Source organism: Lucilia sericata, unplaced genomic scaffold (genome assembly GCF_015586225.1).
Source record: "Lucilia sericata isolate MDLA Ls3-8-SP2 unplaced genomic scaffold, ASM1558622v1 Contig002553F_arrow, whole genome shotgun sequence".
Taxonomy (NCBI): domain Eukaryota; kingdom Metazoa; phylum Arthropoda; class Insecta; order Diptera; family Calliphoridae; genus Lucilia; species Lucilia sericata.
In genome coordinates, this window is record NW_023996320.1 from 5849 (window position 1) to 25292 (window position 19444).

Genomic DNA, 19444 nt, shown 5'->3' on the forward strand with positions numbered 1-19444 from the left:
TCTAGTCTATAGTCTAGTCTATAGTCTAGTCTATAGTCTAGTCTATAGTCTAGTCTATAGTCTAGTCTATAGTCTAGTCTATAGTAGTCTAGTCTAGTCTAGTCTATAGTCTAGTCTAGTCTATAGTCTAGTCTATAGTCTAGTCTATAGTTAGTCTATAGTCTAGTCTATAGTCTAGTCTATAGTCTAGTCTATAGTCGAGTCTATAGTCAGGTCGTTAGCTAGTCTATAGTCTCGTCTATAGTCTAGTCTGCATTTATTCTATACTCTAGTCTATAGTTCATGTTTTCTGTTGAATTTTGAGCTGCTAAATATTCAAATAAATGTCTTTAATACATACATATTGTATGGTCTTCAGCAAGTCGATTTAGACCAGTAGGTAAAGAAATACATAGGATATAGACTTCAGTAGCTACATGGATTCAATAAAGTCGAATAAAATAAACTCTGTGTTTGTATTTCCTGTAACCACCTTAATCTACATGCATACATACCTACATACATATATACAGAAATATTTGTATTGAATTTTATTTGTCTGTGTATTTGTTTTAGCCATTAGTGGTTTTATGCTGATTACACAATAAACTTTCATTATCCTTATAAAAGCAAAAAACTAAAGGAAAACAAAATCCACGCAAACTTTAGAAATCCCCATATAAAATGTGCTGTTTATGCAAGAAATTGGATTTATACAAATTGTTTTATAGATTAGATTGAGGAAGTAGAAAAACTATTTATTTAGTTTGCTTATCTTTATTAACTGCAAAGTGAATGTGGTAAAAGGTAGAAAGAAAAAAAATAAGGTTTTAAATAACAAAATATTTATTTAAACTTTAAAGTAACAAAGTATTTAATTAATTTAAAGGTGAAAAATAATATTTTAAACATTAAATTTGTTTTTTTAATATAATGTTGAATAATTAGCATTATATGTTAAAGCGTTCTTTTTTTACTTTTCAATCAAATAATCCTTTTAATTAATAAATTAATAATTTTAATAATGTCATATTGTCACTTTACACTCGATGGATTTAACGATAATATTATTAAAAAAATATTTATATGCATTTTTAATATTAATCATGCAAAGGCCACTAACTGAAATTAATATGTTATGTACTTAGATATATAGAACACTTTTCCCTGGTTTAGGTTATGGACTTAACCTTGGACTACACTATGGACTTCTCTGACTAGTTGTTTATGTACCAATCTATTTACTAGTCAACGGACTAGTAGATGGGCTAGTGTGTTGACTATTATATTTATTTGACTTTTCTTCACTCTACGGAATAGTCTATTGTGTAGTCTATGGACTTGTATTCATATAATTAAGTCCATGGACTTATCTATGATTTAGTTTTTGAACAGAACTATTGAATAAAATATGGAATAGTCTATGGACTGGACTAATCTATGGTCCATGGACTTATCTATGAACTAGTCAATGGACCAGTATTTAGATTGGACTATTGAATAGAATATGAGATAGTCGATGGACTAGTGTTTGACCTTGTCTATGAATTTCACTATGCTTATGGACTAGTTCGTAAGGTAGCCCATAGAATAGTCGATGGATTAGTTTTTTTGACTAATATGTTGGTTTATTTATTCCCTAGTCTATGGCCTTATCTATGGACTAGCATTTAATAACTTTATGAATACTGTATAAAATATATTTAAACTATTTTTTTCTATTTAACAAAAATATTTTCATTTAAATTTCTCTCTTTTTCATTCCCTAGCGTACAAGAAACAGATGGTTCTTATTTCGAAAATTTCACATCATTGGGATGGAAACGGGAAAATCGTCGTATGTCGGCAACGCGTGCTGCTGAAGCACGTGCCGAGGCACATCATGAAAATGAACGGGAACCGCCCAATATTGCTGAAGATTCTATAGATAAACAAGAGGAGAATGAAAAATTATATATGGAAGTATTACAAACAATTGCCAATACCGTAGGTGCACCAGCACCAGGAGGACAGGTAAGAAAACAAACAACCTACATATTTTCCTTATAAATACAAAAATATATAAGCACACACATTAATACCAGAATATAAGAAATATTAAAATGAAAATCATAAAATAAACGAAAACATTAAATTAAGACTGACAGGGATTAACTGGAAAATAAAATCATATATTCTTATTGTGCTTATATATTTATAGGTACATACATACATATACATATGTATGTATGTATGTATGTATGTATGTATATAAAATGAACAATCGTTTCTATTACCTACAGTTTGTTTAAATTAAGTTATTCAACCATATAGTAGAACAACTTAAAGACCTCAAAGACCTTTTAAATGCTTTAAATATTGTCTGTGTTTTTTTTGGCTTTATCGTTTTGTGTATGCGTGTGCCCCTTAAATTATGTTACAATTTAATCAAAATAAATAAATGATGACATCTTGTATGTTGTATATTTGTGGTTTGATAAAGAATTTATTTATTGGACTGTAAAATTATAAGCTTTTAGAAGGATAGACAGCAAAGCATATTTGTTTTCTTTATATATCTAATCGTTACAGAACAATTATTTTTCGGATTTTGTTATTGTATGTTTAGGCCAATATACTGTACATATGTATATAAGGGTGATATTTATTGATGAATTTAATAATTTTTTGTTTATATTGCATAATGATGTGAGTTAACTCTGAAAACGACTTATTTGTATAACAGTTGGTTACTTCTCTGGTATATAGTATAACCTTTCCAAAGAGATAATCAGGGCAAAAATTGGTTACAATTAGTACGAGTTATTAAAATTTTCTACGAAGATTTATGTACCTGATGACACATACACATACATATTCTCTAGTTTTGAAAAAATTTACAAATTCTCTAGTCGAGGCTATGATCTAGTATATAGACGACTTCATAGTCGATTCTAAGGTCCAGTCTGTAGTCGAGACTATAGTTGAGACTACAGTCCAGCCTATAGTCCAGTCTATAGTCGAGACTATAGTGCAGTCTATAGTCGACACTATAGTCCAGTTTAGAGTTGAGACTGAAGTCCAGTTTATAGTCGAGACTAAAGTCCAGTCTATAGACGAGACTATAGTCCAGTCTATAGTCGAGACTATAGTCTAGTCTATAGTCGAGACTATAGTCTAGTCTATAGTAGAGACTATAGTCCAGTCTATAGTCGAGACTATAGTCTAGTCTATAGTCGAGACTATAGTCCAGTCTATAGTCGCGACTATAGTCTAGTCTATAGTCGAGACTATAGTCTAGTCTACAGTCGAGACTATAGTCCAGTCTATAGTCGAGACTGTAGTCCAGTCTATAGTCGAAACTATAGTCCAGTCTATAGTCGAGACTATAGTCCAGTTTATAGTTGAGACTATAGTCCTGTCTATAGTCGAACTATAGTCCAGTCTATAGTCGAGACTATAGTCCAGTTTATAGTCGAGACTAGAGTCCAGTCTATAGTCGATACTATAGTCCAGTCTATAGTCGAGACTATAGTCCAGTCTATAGTCGAGACTATGGTCCAGTCTATAGTCGACACTATAGTCCAGTCTATAGTCGACACTATAGTCCAGTCTATAGTCGACACTATAGTCCAGTCTATAGTCGACACTATAGTCCAGTCTATAGTCCAGTCTATAGTCGAGACTATAGTCCAGTATATAGTTGAGACTATAGTCGAGACTATAGTCCAGTATATAGTTGAGACTATAGTCGAGACTTTAGTCCAATCTATAGTCGAGACTATAGTCCAGTCTATGTCGACACTATAGTCCAGTCTATAGTCGAGACTATAGTCTAGTCTATAGTAGAACTATAGTCCAGTCTATAGTCGAGACTATAGTCCAGTTTATAGTCGAGACTAGAGTCCAGTCTATAGTCGAGACTAGAGTCCAGTCTATAGTCGATAATATAGCCCAGTCTATAGTCGAGAATATAGTCCAGCCTATAGTTGAGACTATAGTCCTGTCTATAGTTGAGACTATAGACTAGTCTATAGTCGAGACTATAGTCCAGTATATAGTTCAGACTATAGTCGAGACTATAGTCCAGTATATAGTTGAGACTATAGTCGAGACTTTAGTCCAGTCTATAGTCGAGACTATAGTCCAGCCTATGTCGACACTATAGTCCAGTCTATAGTCGAGACTATAGTCTAATCTATAGTCGAACTATAGTCCAGTCTATAGTCAAGACTATAGTCCAGTCTATAGTCGAGACTATAGTCCAGTTTATAGTCGAGACTAGAGTCCAGTCTATAGTCGAGACTAGAGTCCAGTCTATAGTCGATAATATAGCCCAGTCTATAGTCGAGAATATAGTCCAGCCTATAGTTGAGACTATAGTCCTGTCTATAGTTGAGACTATAGACTAGTCTATAGTCGAGACTATAGTCCAGTCTATAGTCGAGACTATAGTCCAGTCTATAGTCGACACTAGTCCAGTCTATAGTCGAGACTATAGTCCAGTATATAGTTGAGACTATAGTCGAGGCTATAGTCCAGTATATAGTTGAGACTATAGTCGAGACTTTAGTCCAGTCTATAGTCGAGACTAGAGTCCAGTCTATGTCGACACTATAGTCCAGTCTATAGTCGAGACTAAAGTCCAGTCGATAGTCGATATTCTAGTCCAATCTATAGTCGATACTCTAGTCCAGTCGATACTGTAGTCCATTCTATAGACGACTCTATATAGTCGATACTGTATTCCAGTCTATAGTCGATACTGTAGTCCATTCTATAGTCGACTCTATGTAGTCGAGACTATGATCCAATCTAAGGTCTACACTATAGTTCAGTATTGATTCGAGTTTATAGTACAGTATTTGGTAACGACTATAGTCGATATTATAGTCGAACCTATATTCCAACATGTAGTCCAATCTATAGTCGTGTCTAAAGTCGAGACTATCAACCAGTTTATAATCGAGACTATCGTCCTGTCTATAATCGATATTATAGTCCAGTCTACAGTCGAGACTATACTTTAGTGCATTACTTTAACATTTTCTAACAAAATTACTAAAACCCTTTTTAATAAACAATTAGCATTACCCTAATGTCTGTAATTATTAAGACTATGTAAACATAAATTTATGTTCATAGAAGCCATTTTATTATAGATTTTATATTGTTATGTATCCTTTTTGAAAATATATTATTTTTTAACATTCTTAGAAATAAGGACCTTTACTAATTATTAACAAAAGTAAGAGGCACTGATTTATAGGGGTAAATTATAATGAATAACAAGCTGTCATTTTTCCTGGCCATACATATGGGGAAAATATAAATTATAAAGCATATTGTAAATGACGTAAAATTAGTAGTTAATTGAACATTTTATGAATTTAGTTCTAATAATTACTCCGACAAATTAAGTAACATAAAAGGCAAAAGAAAACTTAAAATACCATTTTTTTCCTTCTAAATTGAAGTGATGTCAGATAAAGGCTAATAAATATACAAACATACACTAGAATTCTATGAGCATATGGGTTCTAATTTCGTATATAGCATGTAATTACTTATGTAAAATTTAAAGCTATTAAATCCAGAAAATAATAGCTGTTATTATTTTTATTTCATTGCTACTTCACACATAAACTATTTACTATTTTGTTTTCTAATTAATGTTCTATTTGCTCTCATATCTCTATTATATTTGTAATAAATTTAGTTTTTTTTTTGTAGTAAAAACGTCTATCAAATAACTAATAACTGAGTAAATAATAATGCAATAAATGTTCTAATAAGAACTGGTCTTAAAAAATCTATATAGACATCATTAGTATTAGATTGAACTAAAATAAAATGCACTTAATATTTATGATTATGGTAAAGTGGTGAATTTTTATTACAGCAATCAATTACGAAGGATAGTTTTAAAAGTTGTCGAGAAAAATTTTAAAATATTTTTTTAAGTTTATTAATTGTCTTGCCTATAGGCGAGACTATATTCGAGTCTATAGTCGAAACTATAACCCAGTATTTAGTCAAGACTATTGTCCAGTCTATATTTGAGTTTATAAGTAGTACACTTTACAGTCGAGAGTATAGCTTAGCCTATTGTCCGAATTATACTTCAGTCTACAGTCGAGACTATAGTCCGGTCCATAGTTTAGATTATAGTCCAATTCATAAACGAGACGATAATGCAGTTGTGGGTAGAGACTATTGTCCAGTCGAAATTAGGGTCTAGTCTATAGTCGAGACTATATTCCAGTCTATAGTCATGTCTATATTCCAGATTTTTGTCGAAATTATAGTCCATTCTACGGTTCAGATCTCAGTCCTGCCAATATTGGAGAGATCATCGACACAATAGTCCAGACTATAGTCGAGACTGTTGTCCATACTATACTCGAAACTTTTGTCCAGACTATAGTCTAGACTATTGTCCAGACTGTAGTCGAAACTTTTGTATAACTGTAGTCGAGACTATTGTCCAGACTATAGTTGAGGCTATTGTCCAGACTATAGTCGAGACTCTAGTTCAGATTATAGTATAGTATATATAATCGAGACTATTGTCCAGACTATAATCGGGACTTTTGTAGAGACTGTAGTCTAGATTATTGTCCAGACTATAGTCTAGACTATTGTCCAGACTATAGCCTAGACTATTGTTCAGACTATAGTCTAGACTATTGCCGTGACTATAGTTGAGACTATTGTCCAGACTATAGTGGAGAATATTGTCCAGACTATAGTCGAGACTATTGTCCAGACTGAAGTCAAGACTATTGTCCAGGCTATAGTCTAGACTATTGTCCAGACTATAGTCTAGACTATTGTCCAGACTATAGTCGAGACTATTGTCCAGACTATTGACCAGACTATAGTGGATACTATTGTCCAGACTATAGTCGAGACTTTTGAAGGGACTATGGTCGAGATTAATATCCAGACTATAGTAGAGACTCTTGTAGAGACTTTAGTCGAGACCATTGTCCAGACTATAGTCGAGACTATTGTCCAGACTATATTCGTGACTATTGTCAGTATAATAGTCCAAACTATAGCTGAAAATATAGGCCATTCTATAATCCATACTATAGTCAAAACTAAATTTCGGTCTGCAGTCGATACCATAGTCCGGTTTAGAGTCAAGAATATAGTCTAATCTATAGTTAAGTTTAGTGACTAGACCATAGTTCAGTAAATAACTAACAGTTTATTGCCTATAGAATACTATAAACTAGTCAACATTCAATACTTGCCATCGTATTTCTAACGTATTATTTTCAGACATACTATGTACGTATAATGCACACTCTATTTGTTAAAGATTTAAAAAAAAATCATTAAGTGTTTTAGTACTGCTAAAGACAAATTGAAAATAGAAATAATGGTTGATTATAAAATGGCATTTTAAAAGACCATTTTCAGTAAATACATTAAAACAATAGCCAGACAATAAAAAGCAACGAATGAATGACTCTCTATATTATAATATTATGACTCAACATTTTCAATTTATCTTAAAATATAAAAAAAAAACACAGTTCAATAGATAATATATTTTAATATGCAATTCATTCCACTTCAACTCTTTTTATTTGCAAAATAATTGTTTTTTTTTTTTTTGCTTTTTTCCATTTTCTTTTAATACCATTACGTTTTCTTTCTTATTTTTTGTCATTTTAGTTCGCCCATTATAAAGAGGAAATGTATTTGCATGCTCAACGTGCATTTGGCATTAGTCCAGATCGTCATTATCGCCTGTTGCATGCAACAGCTGAAGATAAACCCAAAGTTATTGTCCTGTCAGTGGTTGTGCTCGAGGCAGAGGGTTTAGAAGCCAAAGATGCAAATGGTAAGTGGTATTAAATATTAATAGAAATTATTTAGAATAAAATAAACATATTTATTTTTTGTATAGTTTAAATAAGAGTTAGAGGAAAACACATTTGCTGTATATTGAGGCGTATGAGTGTTTTTTTGAAAGAGTTATAAATTTGAATAAATGAATGAGTAGTGATGGCGTAATATTAGATTCATTTTTTATAATTATATGTATAAGAATGATTTAGTGAGTTGGCAAAAATATAATGCTTTATGGCCTTCATATATATGTATATATGAAAGTGTCCATACACTTTAGCTATAATATACTAAATGGAACTCAGTGAATAAGTATAAAAGAAATTTTACCAGTTAAACCATTAAAATTACACGCTTAACAAAAGAAAAATCATATAAATTATTCAATTATAATTCAAAATCTAAGTTTTTTTTACACACGGTAACCAGAGCGTATGATTGATATTTAAATATTCATCAAGTAAAGCATAATACTCATACGTATGGAGTACTCATACAAAAGGTGGTGTTGGATTTTAAGGTAAATCTTTAGATATGTATAAAATAGTCGCGTTAATGAGTGACGTGGCTATAGTCCTAATGGCGGGGAGCTATAATAAATATATTTTTAATTGTCGTATAAATTAAAGGAGGGATTTTTGAAATTTAGAATAATTTTAAAGGGAAAAGGAGGGGAAAATTATATAGCTGAATACTGTCTTGTCTTGACGACAATGTCAGAGGTGATTCATTACATAAAAGTGATGACATTTTATAACAGACAACTTAATGCAGCAGACCTCCATTGACATGATGATCTGTTATATAAGTGAGTGAAAATCCCCAACAATGAACCCTTGCTACATACGAAATATGAGAAGCCATAAGAGGAGACTTTGTGGTACCTTTTTAATTAGAAGATTTTGTAACCTACAACATATATGAAGGTAGCGAAGCCGGATATTCTCATATATACATTTTAATACTTTTTAATATCTGTTAAATTCCAACAAAATCCTTTTTAATGTTGCTTCCTGTTTTGAATGAGTATAGTGAAATGTTAAAAAAATATATTTTAAAATTACCCAAAAGCTTCCCCAGGTTATTAACAACATATAGCAAAACAAGCAAGAGTTATATATTCGGATTAACGAATCTTATATACCCTTCACCATAGTCTGTTAAAAAACAGTCAATACAAATTTCATAACAAAAACAAAAAGTTTCGAAAAAGTACCAGAAAGTTCTCCTTGGCGAAGGTAAGGGGCATACAAATACTAATAAGGTAGCAAAAAATTAAAACTAAACACATTAAAAATATACCTTCAAAATGTAATTCTTTAATTAACTGCAGTTACTAGAGCGTATGATTGATATTTAAATTTTCATCATGTTAAAAATAATAATCATACGTATGGTGTACTTAAGCTTTCATGCCCTTTAAGTAAATACATACATACATTTAACAAAATTATGTTTATACTACACAAATATAAAAATTCTATATAATTCTATAATAATTCAAAATGAAATATAATATTTAATTTCTTTTCGCATACATTTCTAATATTTATTTAATTGTAATAATTTGAAGCATTTAACTGTTCAACATACATTTCCATTTAACATTATTATACCGAGAAATTTTCGTGCATTTTATTCATTTCAATATTTTGTTTAACACAATTTGATTGTTTTAAACATGTTTTCATTAAAAGTTTCACATTTATTGTTAGTTTTGCACACACCACCGTTTTAGCTATATACATAAAAATGATTTTCTACTTTTTTATATAATTGGCTTTTGTTTGCGTTTTTGGTCAATATTTTATTTAATGGCCAGTGAAAAAAGTAACTCCTACTACACCTGCATTTCAAACAGATAAATAACTTCCGGTCAGGTTATATACCAATTATGTCTTGTTAAGCTGTTTCTGCATGCAATAGGGAGTTTTGATGAATGCGTGGAAAAAATTGCTAAATATTTGTTAAAATATGATATGCAAAATATTCACATGACTAACTGAAATTAAATGTGGAAAGTGATGAAAAATATATATTTTTGTTGTTGTTAAATGTTACACATTAGCAGCTCTATTAAAATTAAATTTTAGTGTTTTACAAGGTAATAACATGTTTAAAAATAATAAATTGGTTTAAAATACAAATAAAACCTTGTTTAAAACTAAAATTTTTTTAAGTTTACATATGTATGTTTGTGTGTAATAAAATAACGCTTTTCTGTCAAAAATGTGTGAAGCTTTTTTTGAATTTTTCGAAACCAGAAAGACAAATATTTTAATACATCTCCAACTATGTTTAATTCGAGTTCAGTTCTAATTCTACTTCTGTTCTAGTTTAGTTCCAGTTCAGTTCTAGTTCAGTTCTAGTTCAGTTCTAGTTCAGTTCTAGTTCAGTTCTAGTTCAGTTCTAGTTCAGTTCTAGTTCAGTTCTAGTTCAGTTCTAGTTCAGTTCTAGTTCAGTTCTAGTTCAGTTCTAGTTCAGTTCTAGTTCAGTTCTAGTTCAGTTCTAGTTCAGTTCTAGTTCAGTTCTAGTTCAGTTCTAGTTCAGTTCTAGTTCAGTTCTAGTTCAGTTCTAGTTCAGTTCTAGTTCAGTTCTAGTTCAGTTCTAGTTCAGTTCTAGTTCAGTTCTAGTTCAGTTCTAGTTCAGTTCTAGTTCAGTTCTAGTTCAGTTCTAGTTCAGTTCTAGTTCAGTTCTAGTTCAGTTCTAGTTCAGTTCTAGTACAGTTCTAGTTCAGTTCTAGTTCAGTTCTAGTTCAGTTCTAATTCAGTTCTAGTTCAGTTCCAATTCAATTCAGTTCTAGTTCAGTTCTAGTTCAGTTCTTGTTCAGTTCTTGTTCAGTTCTACTTTATATTTGTTTCTTTAGCAAAGTGTTGTGACTGAATTTAAGATTTCCAGAAATAATGTTCATAAAATCAAACAATTATAAAAAAGATATTTTAAATTTGACAAAAACCAAGACAATTTCATATTTATCTTTTTCATATAATGACCTTTTTTAGAAAACTTCTTTACAAAATATTTTCCCCATCAAATGCTTAAAAAGAACAACATTTAAACAAATTATTTATATGTCTTCTCATCTTAATCATAAAATGTGTTTTATATCATTTTTCAATCTAAATTTATTTAATATTTTTATTTACTTATTTGCTTTGGAATTTCTTCATGTTCATACTTGTTTGTACACATTTCGTAATTGTGGCAAATATTTCATTCGAAATGTGTGTTCTTTAGCCAGAGGATTTGAGTTTAATAAATACACATAAAAGTGTACATAGTAATTTTCATTAAAACTAACTACATGTTAAAATTGAAAATAATATTTAAGGGCAAATAAAATACTAGTAACAAATTATAAAATATCAAGTAGTATATTCGGTTAAATCATGATATGCTTAATTTAGAATAGTTTAAAAGAAAATTTTAATACGTTTCAATAGTTTAACAAACAAATTATTTTGGTTTACAAAATTTATGAGAAGATTACATTTTGGATACGTTTTCAAATCATCCAAACTAGTTCTTGCCCATATCTCAGCCAGGGTGTTTACAAAAAGATGAACTTAATACCGTAAATATATTCAAGATTATTAAGCGCACTCAAGCAGCTGCACCAGGTACTCTATCCCATGGGATTTGGTAACAACAAATTCATTTTAAAAATTTTATAAAAGGTTAAGAAGGGAGAAATGTGCCATCAAGAAATAAAATTAGATTATTTATAAATGAACAGCAAATGGAATAAAATGTGTTTTACTAAACGCTCCCAGTAAACTTAAACGCAATGTTGGCGACTATGACTAGCTAACCGTCGAGATTAAAAATAATTGATTCCTTCTTAAAAAGAGATTTGACTAATTTCACAGATGGTTTTATTTATGACTAACAATTTGTGTTTTAAATTTATATTAACTGAAAATAATATTATATTTTAAATTTCTCTGGGAAATAGTGTAACTGCTGCTGTTTTTAATTTGCAACAAATAAATGTTTATTTAAATTTCTTTTAATTTTTCATCTTAAAACAAAAACAAGACAAATAAAATACAACTGTGTTCATAAAAGCAAACAGAAAAGATAAAAACTGTAAGAAATCCAAAGTCCAACAACACTAAATCATGTCTGCTAACAATAATAGAAGAAACATTTGCAACATTAGTGTAGGTGTTTTCTTATAGTTTTAAAAGTAAAATGTATTTAAAATAAACACTAATACATAAATTCATCTTCTTCCCACAAACAGGCTTTTCTGATCCCTACTGCATGCTGGGCATACAGCCAGATGGTGGACCACCCGTCTCACCATTGCCACTGCCACCGACACCACGCGCTTTGTCCGCCGATATGAGTGCGTTCGACAACAATGCTACCGATTCACCGCCACATCGTAAGCACAGTTTTCGTTTGAGTTTTAAGAGACGCGAAGGCAGCAGTCGCCGTGAACAGCGTGATTCACTGGGTGGTCCAGTGCCAGCAAAATTCATTTGTGCAACATCAATTAAACCGCACACGTTGAATCCCAAATGGAATGAGAAATTTAAATTGTAAGTGTGTTTAAATAGTAAATAGTTTTAGATTATAAATAGCAGATATTAAAAATATTAAACAGGAGTTTAACTTTTAACTTTAAAATTAAACGTATTGAGAAAATATATTGCATAAAATATGTAATGTGGAGTAGACAATTTAAAGTAGAGATTCCAGTTCTATTCTAGTATAGCTCTAGTTCAGTTTAGTTCTAGTTGAGTTCTAGCTCAGTTCGGTTCTAGTTAAGTTCTAGTTCATTTTTAGTTCAGTTCTAGTTCAGATCTAGTTCAGTTCTAGTTCAGTTCTAGTTCAGTTCTAGTTCAGTTCTAGTTCAGTTCTAGTTCAGTTCTAGTTCAGTTCTAGTTCAGTTCTAGTTCAGTTCTAGTTCATTTCTAGTTCAGTTCTAGTTCAGTTCTAGTTCAGTTCTAGTTCAGTTCTAGTTAAGTTCTAGTTCAGTTCTAGTTCAGTTCTAGTTCAGTTCTAGTCAGTTCAGTTCAGTTCTAGTTCAGTTCTAGTTCAGTTCTAGTTCAGTTCTAGTTCAGTTCTAGTTCAGTTCTAGTTCAGTTCTAGTTCAGTTCTAGTTCAGTTCTAGTTCAGTTCTAGTTCAGTTCTAGTTCAGTTCTAGTTCAATTCTAGTTCAATTCTAGTTCAGTTCTAGTTCAGTTCTAGTTCAGTTCTAGTTCAGTTCTAGTTCAGTTCTAATTCAGTTCTATTTCAGTTCTAGTTCAGTTCTAGTTCAGTTATAGTTCAGTTCTAGTTCAGTTCTAGTTCAGTTCTAGTTCAGTTCTAGTTCAGTTCTAGTTCAGTTCTAGTTCAGTTCTAGTTCAGTTCTAGTTCAGTTCTAGTTCAGTTCTAGTTCAGTTCTAGTTCAGTTCTAGTTCAGTTCTAGTTCAGTTCTAGTTCAGTTCTAGTTCAGTTCTAGTTCAGTTCTAGTTCAGTTCTAGTTCAGTTCTAGTTCAGTTCTAGTTCAGTTTTAGTTCAGTTCTAGTTCAGTTCTAGTTCAGTTCTAGTTCAGTTCTAGTTCAGTTCTAGTTCAGTTCTAGTTCAGTTCTAGTTCAGTTCTAGTTCAGTTCTAGTTCAGTTCTAGTTCAGTCAGTTTCTAGTTCAGTTCTAGTTCAGTTCTAGTTCAGTTCAGTTCTAGTTCAGTTCTAGTTCAGTTCTAGTTCAGTTCTAGTTCAGTTCTAGTTCAGTTCTAGTCAGTTCTAGTTCAGTTCTAGTTCATTAGTTCAGTTCTAGTTCAGTTCTAGTTCAGTTCTAGTCCGTTCTAGTTCCGTTCTTAGTTCAGTTCTAGTTCAGTTCTAGTTCAGTTCTAGTTTCAGTTCTTAGTTCAGTTATCGTTCAGTTCTAGTTCAGTTCTAGTTCAGTCTAGTTCAGTTCTAGTTCAGTTCTAGTTCAGTTCTAGTTCAGTTCTAGTTTCAGTTCTCGTTCAGTTCTAGTTCAGTTTTCTAGTTCAGTTCTAGTTCAGTTCTAGTTCAGTTCTAGTTCCAGTTCTAGCTTCAGTTCTAGTTCAGTTCTAGTTCAGTTCTAGTTCAGTTCTAGTTCAGTTCTAGTTCAGTTCTAGTTCAGTTCTAGTTCAGTTCTAGTTCAGTTTTAGTTCAGTTCTAGTTCAGTTCTAGTTCAGTTCTAGTTCAGTTCTAGTTCAGTTCTAGTTCAGTTCTAGTTCAGTTTAGTTCAGTTCTAGTTCAGTTCTAGTTCAGTTCTAGTTCAGTTCTAGTTCAGTTCTAGTTCAGTTCTAGTTCAGTTCTAGTTCAGTTCTAGTTCAGTTCTAGTTCAGTTCTAGTTCAGTTCTAGTTCAGTTCTAGTTCAGTTCTAGTTCAGTTCTAGTTCAGTTCTAGTTCAGTTCTAGTTCAGTTCTAGTTCAGTTCTAGTTCAGTTCTAGTTCAGTTCTAGTTCAGTTCTAGTTCAGTTCTAGTTCAGTTCTAGTTCAGTTCTAGTTCAGTTCTAGTTCAGTTCTAGTTCAGTTCTAGTTCAGTTCTAGTTCAGTTCTAGTTCAGTTCTAGTTCAGTTCTAGTTCAGTTCTAGTTCAGTTCTAGTTCAGTTCTAGTTCAGTTAGTTCTAGTTCAGTTCTAGTTCAGTTCTAGTTCAGTTCTAGTTCAGTTCTAGTTCAGTTCTAGTTCAGTTCTAGTTCAGTTCTAGTTCAGTTCTAGTTCAGTTCTAGTTCAGTTCTAGTTCAGTTCTAGTTTAGTTCTAGTTCAGTTCTAGTTCAGTTCTAGTTCAGTTCTAGTTCAGTTCTAGTTCAGTTCTAGTTCAGTTCTAGTTCAGTTTTAGTTCAGTTTTAGTTCATTTGTAGTACAGTTGTAGTTCTAGTATAGTTTTATAAAGTGTTTAACATAATGTTCAAATACCTAAACTTGTGGGAGTGGGAGTTTTAAGAACGCTATTCAATATAATGTTAATTTTTGCTGTTTGAACACATGTAGTAAATTTCCATTAATCAAAACAATTATATGGATTCCATATAATTTCAACAAAGTACCAATTACAAGAATTCCTTTTAACAATTTTAGGGATAGCTATATTAATAATGTTTATATTTTTAGTTATTTATAATAAATTATAATTTAAGATTGATTGATTGGTAGACTGATTGTATTGGTTTAGTGTTGTAATGCTTCTTTTATTACTATTTCTAACTAATGTTTATATTTACAGTCAATAATTTTAAAGTAATTGTTGAATATTTTCTTAATTTTCCATTTATTAATTATCGTATCAATTGGTTCAAATAAATGAGTTATTTTCATGTTGCAAATGGAAAATACTAAATAGTTTGTAATTATTTATCAATTAATTGAAGGAAACACCACATAAAACAATTAACTATTTGAGATATTTAATTAATGGTTTGTAGGAATTTTTGTAATAATAAATAAATTGTTTTTATATTATTCAGTCTTCTAAAGAAATAAATGTTAAGGTCATTTAACTAAACATTTAATTTTATTAATATGATTTCATTAATTTAACATGGCATTTTCTGGGGAAAATGTTATGTGAAAAAGTGTAGTGGTATTTAATAATTAAGAGCATTTCGTTTTATAGTTATAAAGAATAGTTATGGTTTAAAAACCTTTTATAATTGATGAAAAATTAGTTTTAGAATTTTTTGTTTCGATTAATATTTAATACAGTTTTTTTAATAATTTAAATAAAATATTTATGACTAACATTTTGTTTCATAGGTTTAAGTTCAGAGTATAAAAAAGTAATAGGCAGTTCAAAATCATTCTTTTTTCAATGTTAGCAAACAATAATCTAAATAAATTTATTATAAAATAGAAAAAAGCACTCAACACATCATAGATGCATGAAAAAGGTACTAGAAACCTTAAAAAATTCACAAAATTTTTTATCAACCATTCTCTATACTCTCTCACTCCAACATTTAAATAAAATTTTGTCATTTTTTTCTGTTTCCTATTTTGCCTATATTACTCGCACGCACAACGAACCAACCAACTACCCACTCAAATATCCAGTGACATTGATGACATCAACACTGACACATTTCACTTGGACATCTGGGACCACGATGATGAAAGTTGTGTACTCGATGCTGTATCACGTTTGAATGAGGTACGCGGTGTACGCGGTTTGGGAAGATTTTTTAAACAGGTCTGCCAATCGGCACGACAAGGTTCACAAGATGATTTTTTGGGTTGCGTTAATATACCAATTGCCGATATACCCAGCACTGGTATGGAGGGGTGGTTTAAATTGGAAGCACGTAGTCAACGTAGTACGGTACAGGGTCGCATTCGTTTGAAATTGTGGTTGTCGACGAGAGAAGGTCAGGTGGGAGATGGATCCTCAGCATCGGATATTGACAATAGTTTGGAAGTGAGAAATATAGAACAGTTGCAAATGGTTTTCATGAAACATGAGTTGGCCACGCAAGAGCCAACGTGGGCATGGAATGGTGAATTGCCGGGACCAGCATTGACGGTGTTGCATCAGATGGCAGTGCAGGCGGATTTGGGAGAGTTGCATTGTGCGGTGGCAAGGTGAGTGATTAATTATATTCAGAGCGAAGGTACCTATAATTATAGATTTAGGACTAGACTATAGACTAGAATAGACTAGACTATAGACTAGACTATAGACTAGACTATAGACTAGACTATAGACTAGACTATAGACTAGACTATAGACTAGATATAGACTAGACTATAGACTAGACTATAGACTAGACTATGACTAGACTATAGACTAGACTATAGACTAGACTATAGACTAGACTATAGACTAGACTATAGACTAGACTATAGACTAGACTATAGACTAGACTATAGACTAGACTATAGACTAGACTATAGACTAGACTATAGACTAGACTATAGACTAGACTATAGACTAGACTATAGACTAGACTATAGACTAGACTATAGACTAGACTATAGACTAGACTATAGACTAGACTATAGACTAGACTATAGACTAGACTATAGACTAGACTATAGACTAGACTATAGACTAGACTATAGATAGACTATAGACTAGACTATAGATAGACTATAGACTAGACTATAGACTAGACTATAGACTAGACTATAGACTAGACTATAGACTAGACTATAGACTAGACTATAGACTAGACTATAGACTAGACTATAGACTAGACTATAGACTAGACTATAGACTAGACTATAGACTAGACTATACGACTATAGACTACTATAGACTAGACTATAGACTAGACTAATAGACTAGACTATAGACTAGACTATAGACTAGACTATAGACTAGACTATAGACTAGACTATAGACTAGACTATAGACTAGACTATAGACTAGACTATAGACTAGACTATAGACTAGACTATAGACTAGACTATAGACTAGACTATAGACTAGACTATAGACTAGACTATAGACTAGACTATAGACTAGACTATAGACTAGACTATAGACTAGACTATAGACTAGACTATAGACTAGACTATAGACTAGACTATAGACTAGACTATGCTAGACTATAGACTAGACTATACTAGACTATAGACTAGACTATAGACTAGACTATAGACTAGATATAGACTAGACTATAGACTAGACTATAGACTAGACTATAGACTAGACTATAGACTAGACTATAGACTAGACTATAGACTAGACTATAGACTAGACTATAGACTAGACTATAGACTAGACTATAGACTAGACTATAGACTAGACTATAGACTAGACTATAGACTAGACTATAGACTAGACTATAGACTAGACTATAGACTAGACTATAGACTAGACTATAGACTAGACTATAGACTAGACTATAGACTAGACTATAGACTAGACTATAGACTAGACTATAGACTAGACTATAGACTAGACTATAGACTAGACCATAGACTAGACTGTAGACAAGACTATAGACTGAGACAAGACTATAGACTAGACTATAGACTAGGTTATAGACTAGACTAGAGATTAGACTATAGACTAGATTATAGAGTAGAATAGACTATACTATTGACTAGACAACAGACTAGAATGAAGAACCTTAGACCAGTTATTAAAAAACCCTTATATAATAAAAAATAAAACTTTTTATTCCAGATTCGTTGCCGCCGCCAAACTGAATCGCACCACACCACTAGATCCCAAATTCATGCATCGTCTACTTACCGACGTCGAAAAACAATGGAATGCCTCTAGTCAAGAGCACTTAACACGTGAACTCGAACAATGGTTGGCTGAAGCCATGAACGGTTTTGTTGAACGTTCTCTGCATCAAATACGACGACATCGTGACATTTTTCCAGCTCTTAATCCGCCATCACTCATACGTCTGGAGTTTCTCTTACGTTGTTTGGGTCTGTTGGGTTCAATGCGTGCATTTCGTGTGGTCTGTCCCTTTAATAAGGGAGTGCGCGGTGAGGTGGTGAATGCCTTACGTAAAGGTTCAGTGACATGGGGACAGAATATTTTGAAAGAAGCACAAAATCTACCAAATCCCTTGGCTCATTTTGTGACAACATTAACGGCTGATATACAAATTGGACAATCTTACTATCATTCGTTGTTTGACAAGTGAGTAAAGCCAAGAGAAAATAGAAATAGAATTTTATAATTTAACATCTCATTTAAGGGAAGAACATGTCTGTTTAGGAAAAAAAAAATTATAAAAAACGACATTAAATATTTGAAATGTTGTGTGTTTGGCACGTGCGCCACATAAAGTATGTTGGCGAAACAAAATTTAAGAATAAGTGGAAACACATGAATATGTTTAAATTTAGTTTAGTCTTTGTGAGTTTGTGTTTTATAAGTATTTTTTCAATGGTCAATAAAATTTATGAAGTGTTTCCTTGAGAGAGAAACTAAATAAATAAAAGCAAACGTTTAGTTAGCCGGGATTCTAGAAACAACACTTGTTTTGTCATTGTTAATCATCAATGATTAATACAGTTATTAGCTTTTAAATTTGATAAACATTTTATGCAGCCATAAACTTGTAACAAATTATTTGAGACGTTGGCCTAATGGAGGCACAACATTTAGTTAGTTAGTTGTAGTTAGTTAGTTAGTTAGTTAGTTAGTTAGTTAGTTAGTTTCGTTCGTTCGTTGTTAGTTAGTTCGTTAGTTCGTTAGTTTCGTTAGTTAGTTCGTTCGTTGTTCGTTATTTCGTTCGTTGTTAGTTCGTTCGTTCGTTCGTTCTTCGTTCGTTTGTTCGTTCGTTCGTTCGTTCTTTTCGTTCGTTCGTTCGTTCGTTCGTTCGTTCGTTCGTTCGTTCGTTCGTTCGTTTCGTTCGTTCGTTCGTTCGTTCGTTCGTTTTCGTTCGTTCGTTCGTTCGTTCGTTCGTTCGTTCTTCGTTCGTTCGTTCGTTCGTTTCTTTTCGTTCGTTCGTTTCGTTCGTTCGTTGTTCGTTCGTTCGTTCGTTCGTTCGTTCGTTCGTTCGTTCGTTCGTTTCGTTCGTTCGTTCTTCGTTCGTTTCGTTCGTTCGTTCGTTCGTTCGTTCGTTCGTTAGTTCGTTCGTTCGTTCGTTCGTTCGTTCGTTCGTCGTTCGTTCGTTCGTTCGTTCGTTCGTTCGTTCGTTCGTTCGTTCGTTCGTTCGTTTCTTCGTTCGTTCGTTCGTTCGTTTCGTTCGTTC

At 32.0% G+C, this 19444-nt stretch overlaps 1 protein-coding gene across 1 annotated transcript in view; it reads left to right on the plus strand.

Annotated features, from left to right (window-relative positions):
* The first annotated feature begins 1755 nt into the window (after positions 1 to 1755).
* LOC119614070 (BAI1-associated protein 3) overlaps positions 1756 to 19444 on the plus strand; it is a 31322-nt gene continuing 13633 nt past the window's right edge. Inside the window, exons 1-5 of the mRNA XM_037970172.1 lie at positions 1756 to 1992; positions 7648 to 7816; positions 12071 to 12371; positions 15834 to 16358; positions 17911 to 18384. Of these exons, the coding sequence (XP_037826100.1) occupies positions 1819 to 1992; positions 7648 to 7816; positions 12071 to 12371; positions 15834 to 16358; positions 17911 to 18384 (1643 nt within the window). The 5' untranslated portion in view covers positions 1756 to 1818. The remainder of the gene's footprint in view (positions 1993 to 7647; positions 7817 to 12070; positions 12372 to 15833; positions 16359 to 17910; positions 18385 to 19444) is intronic.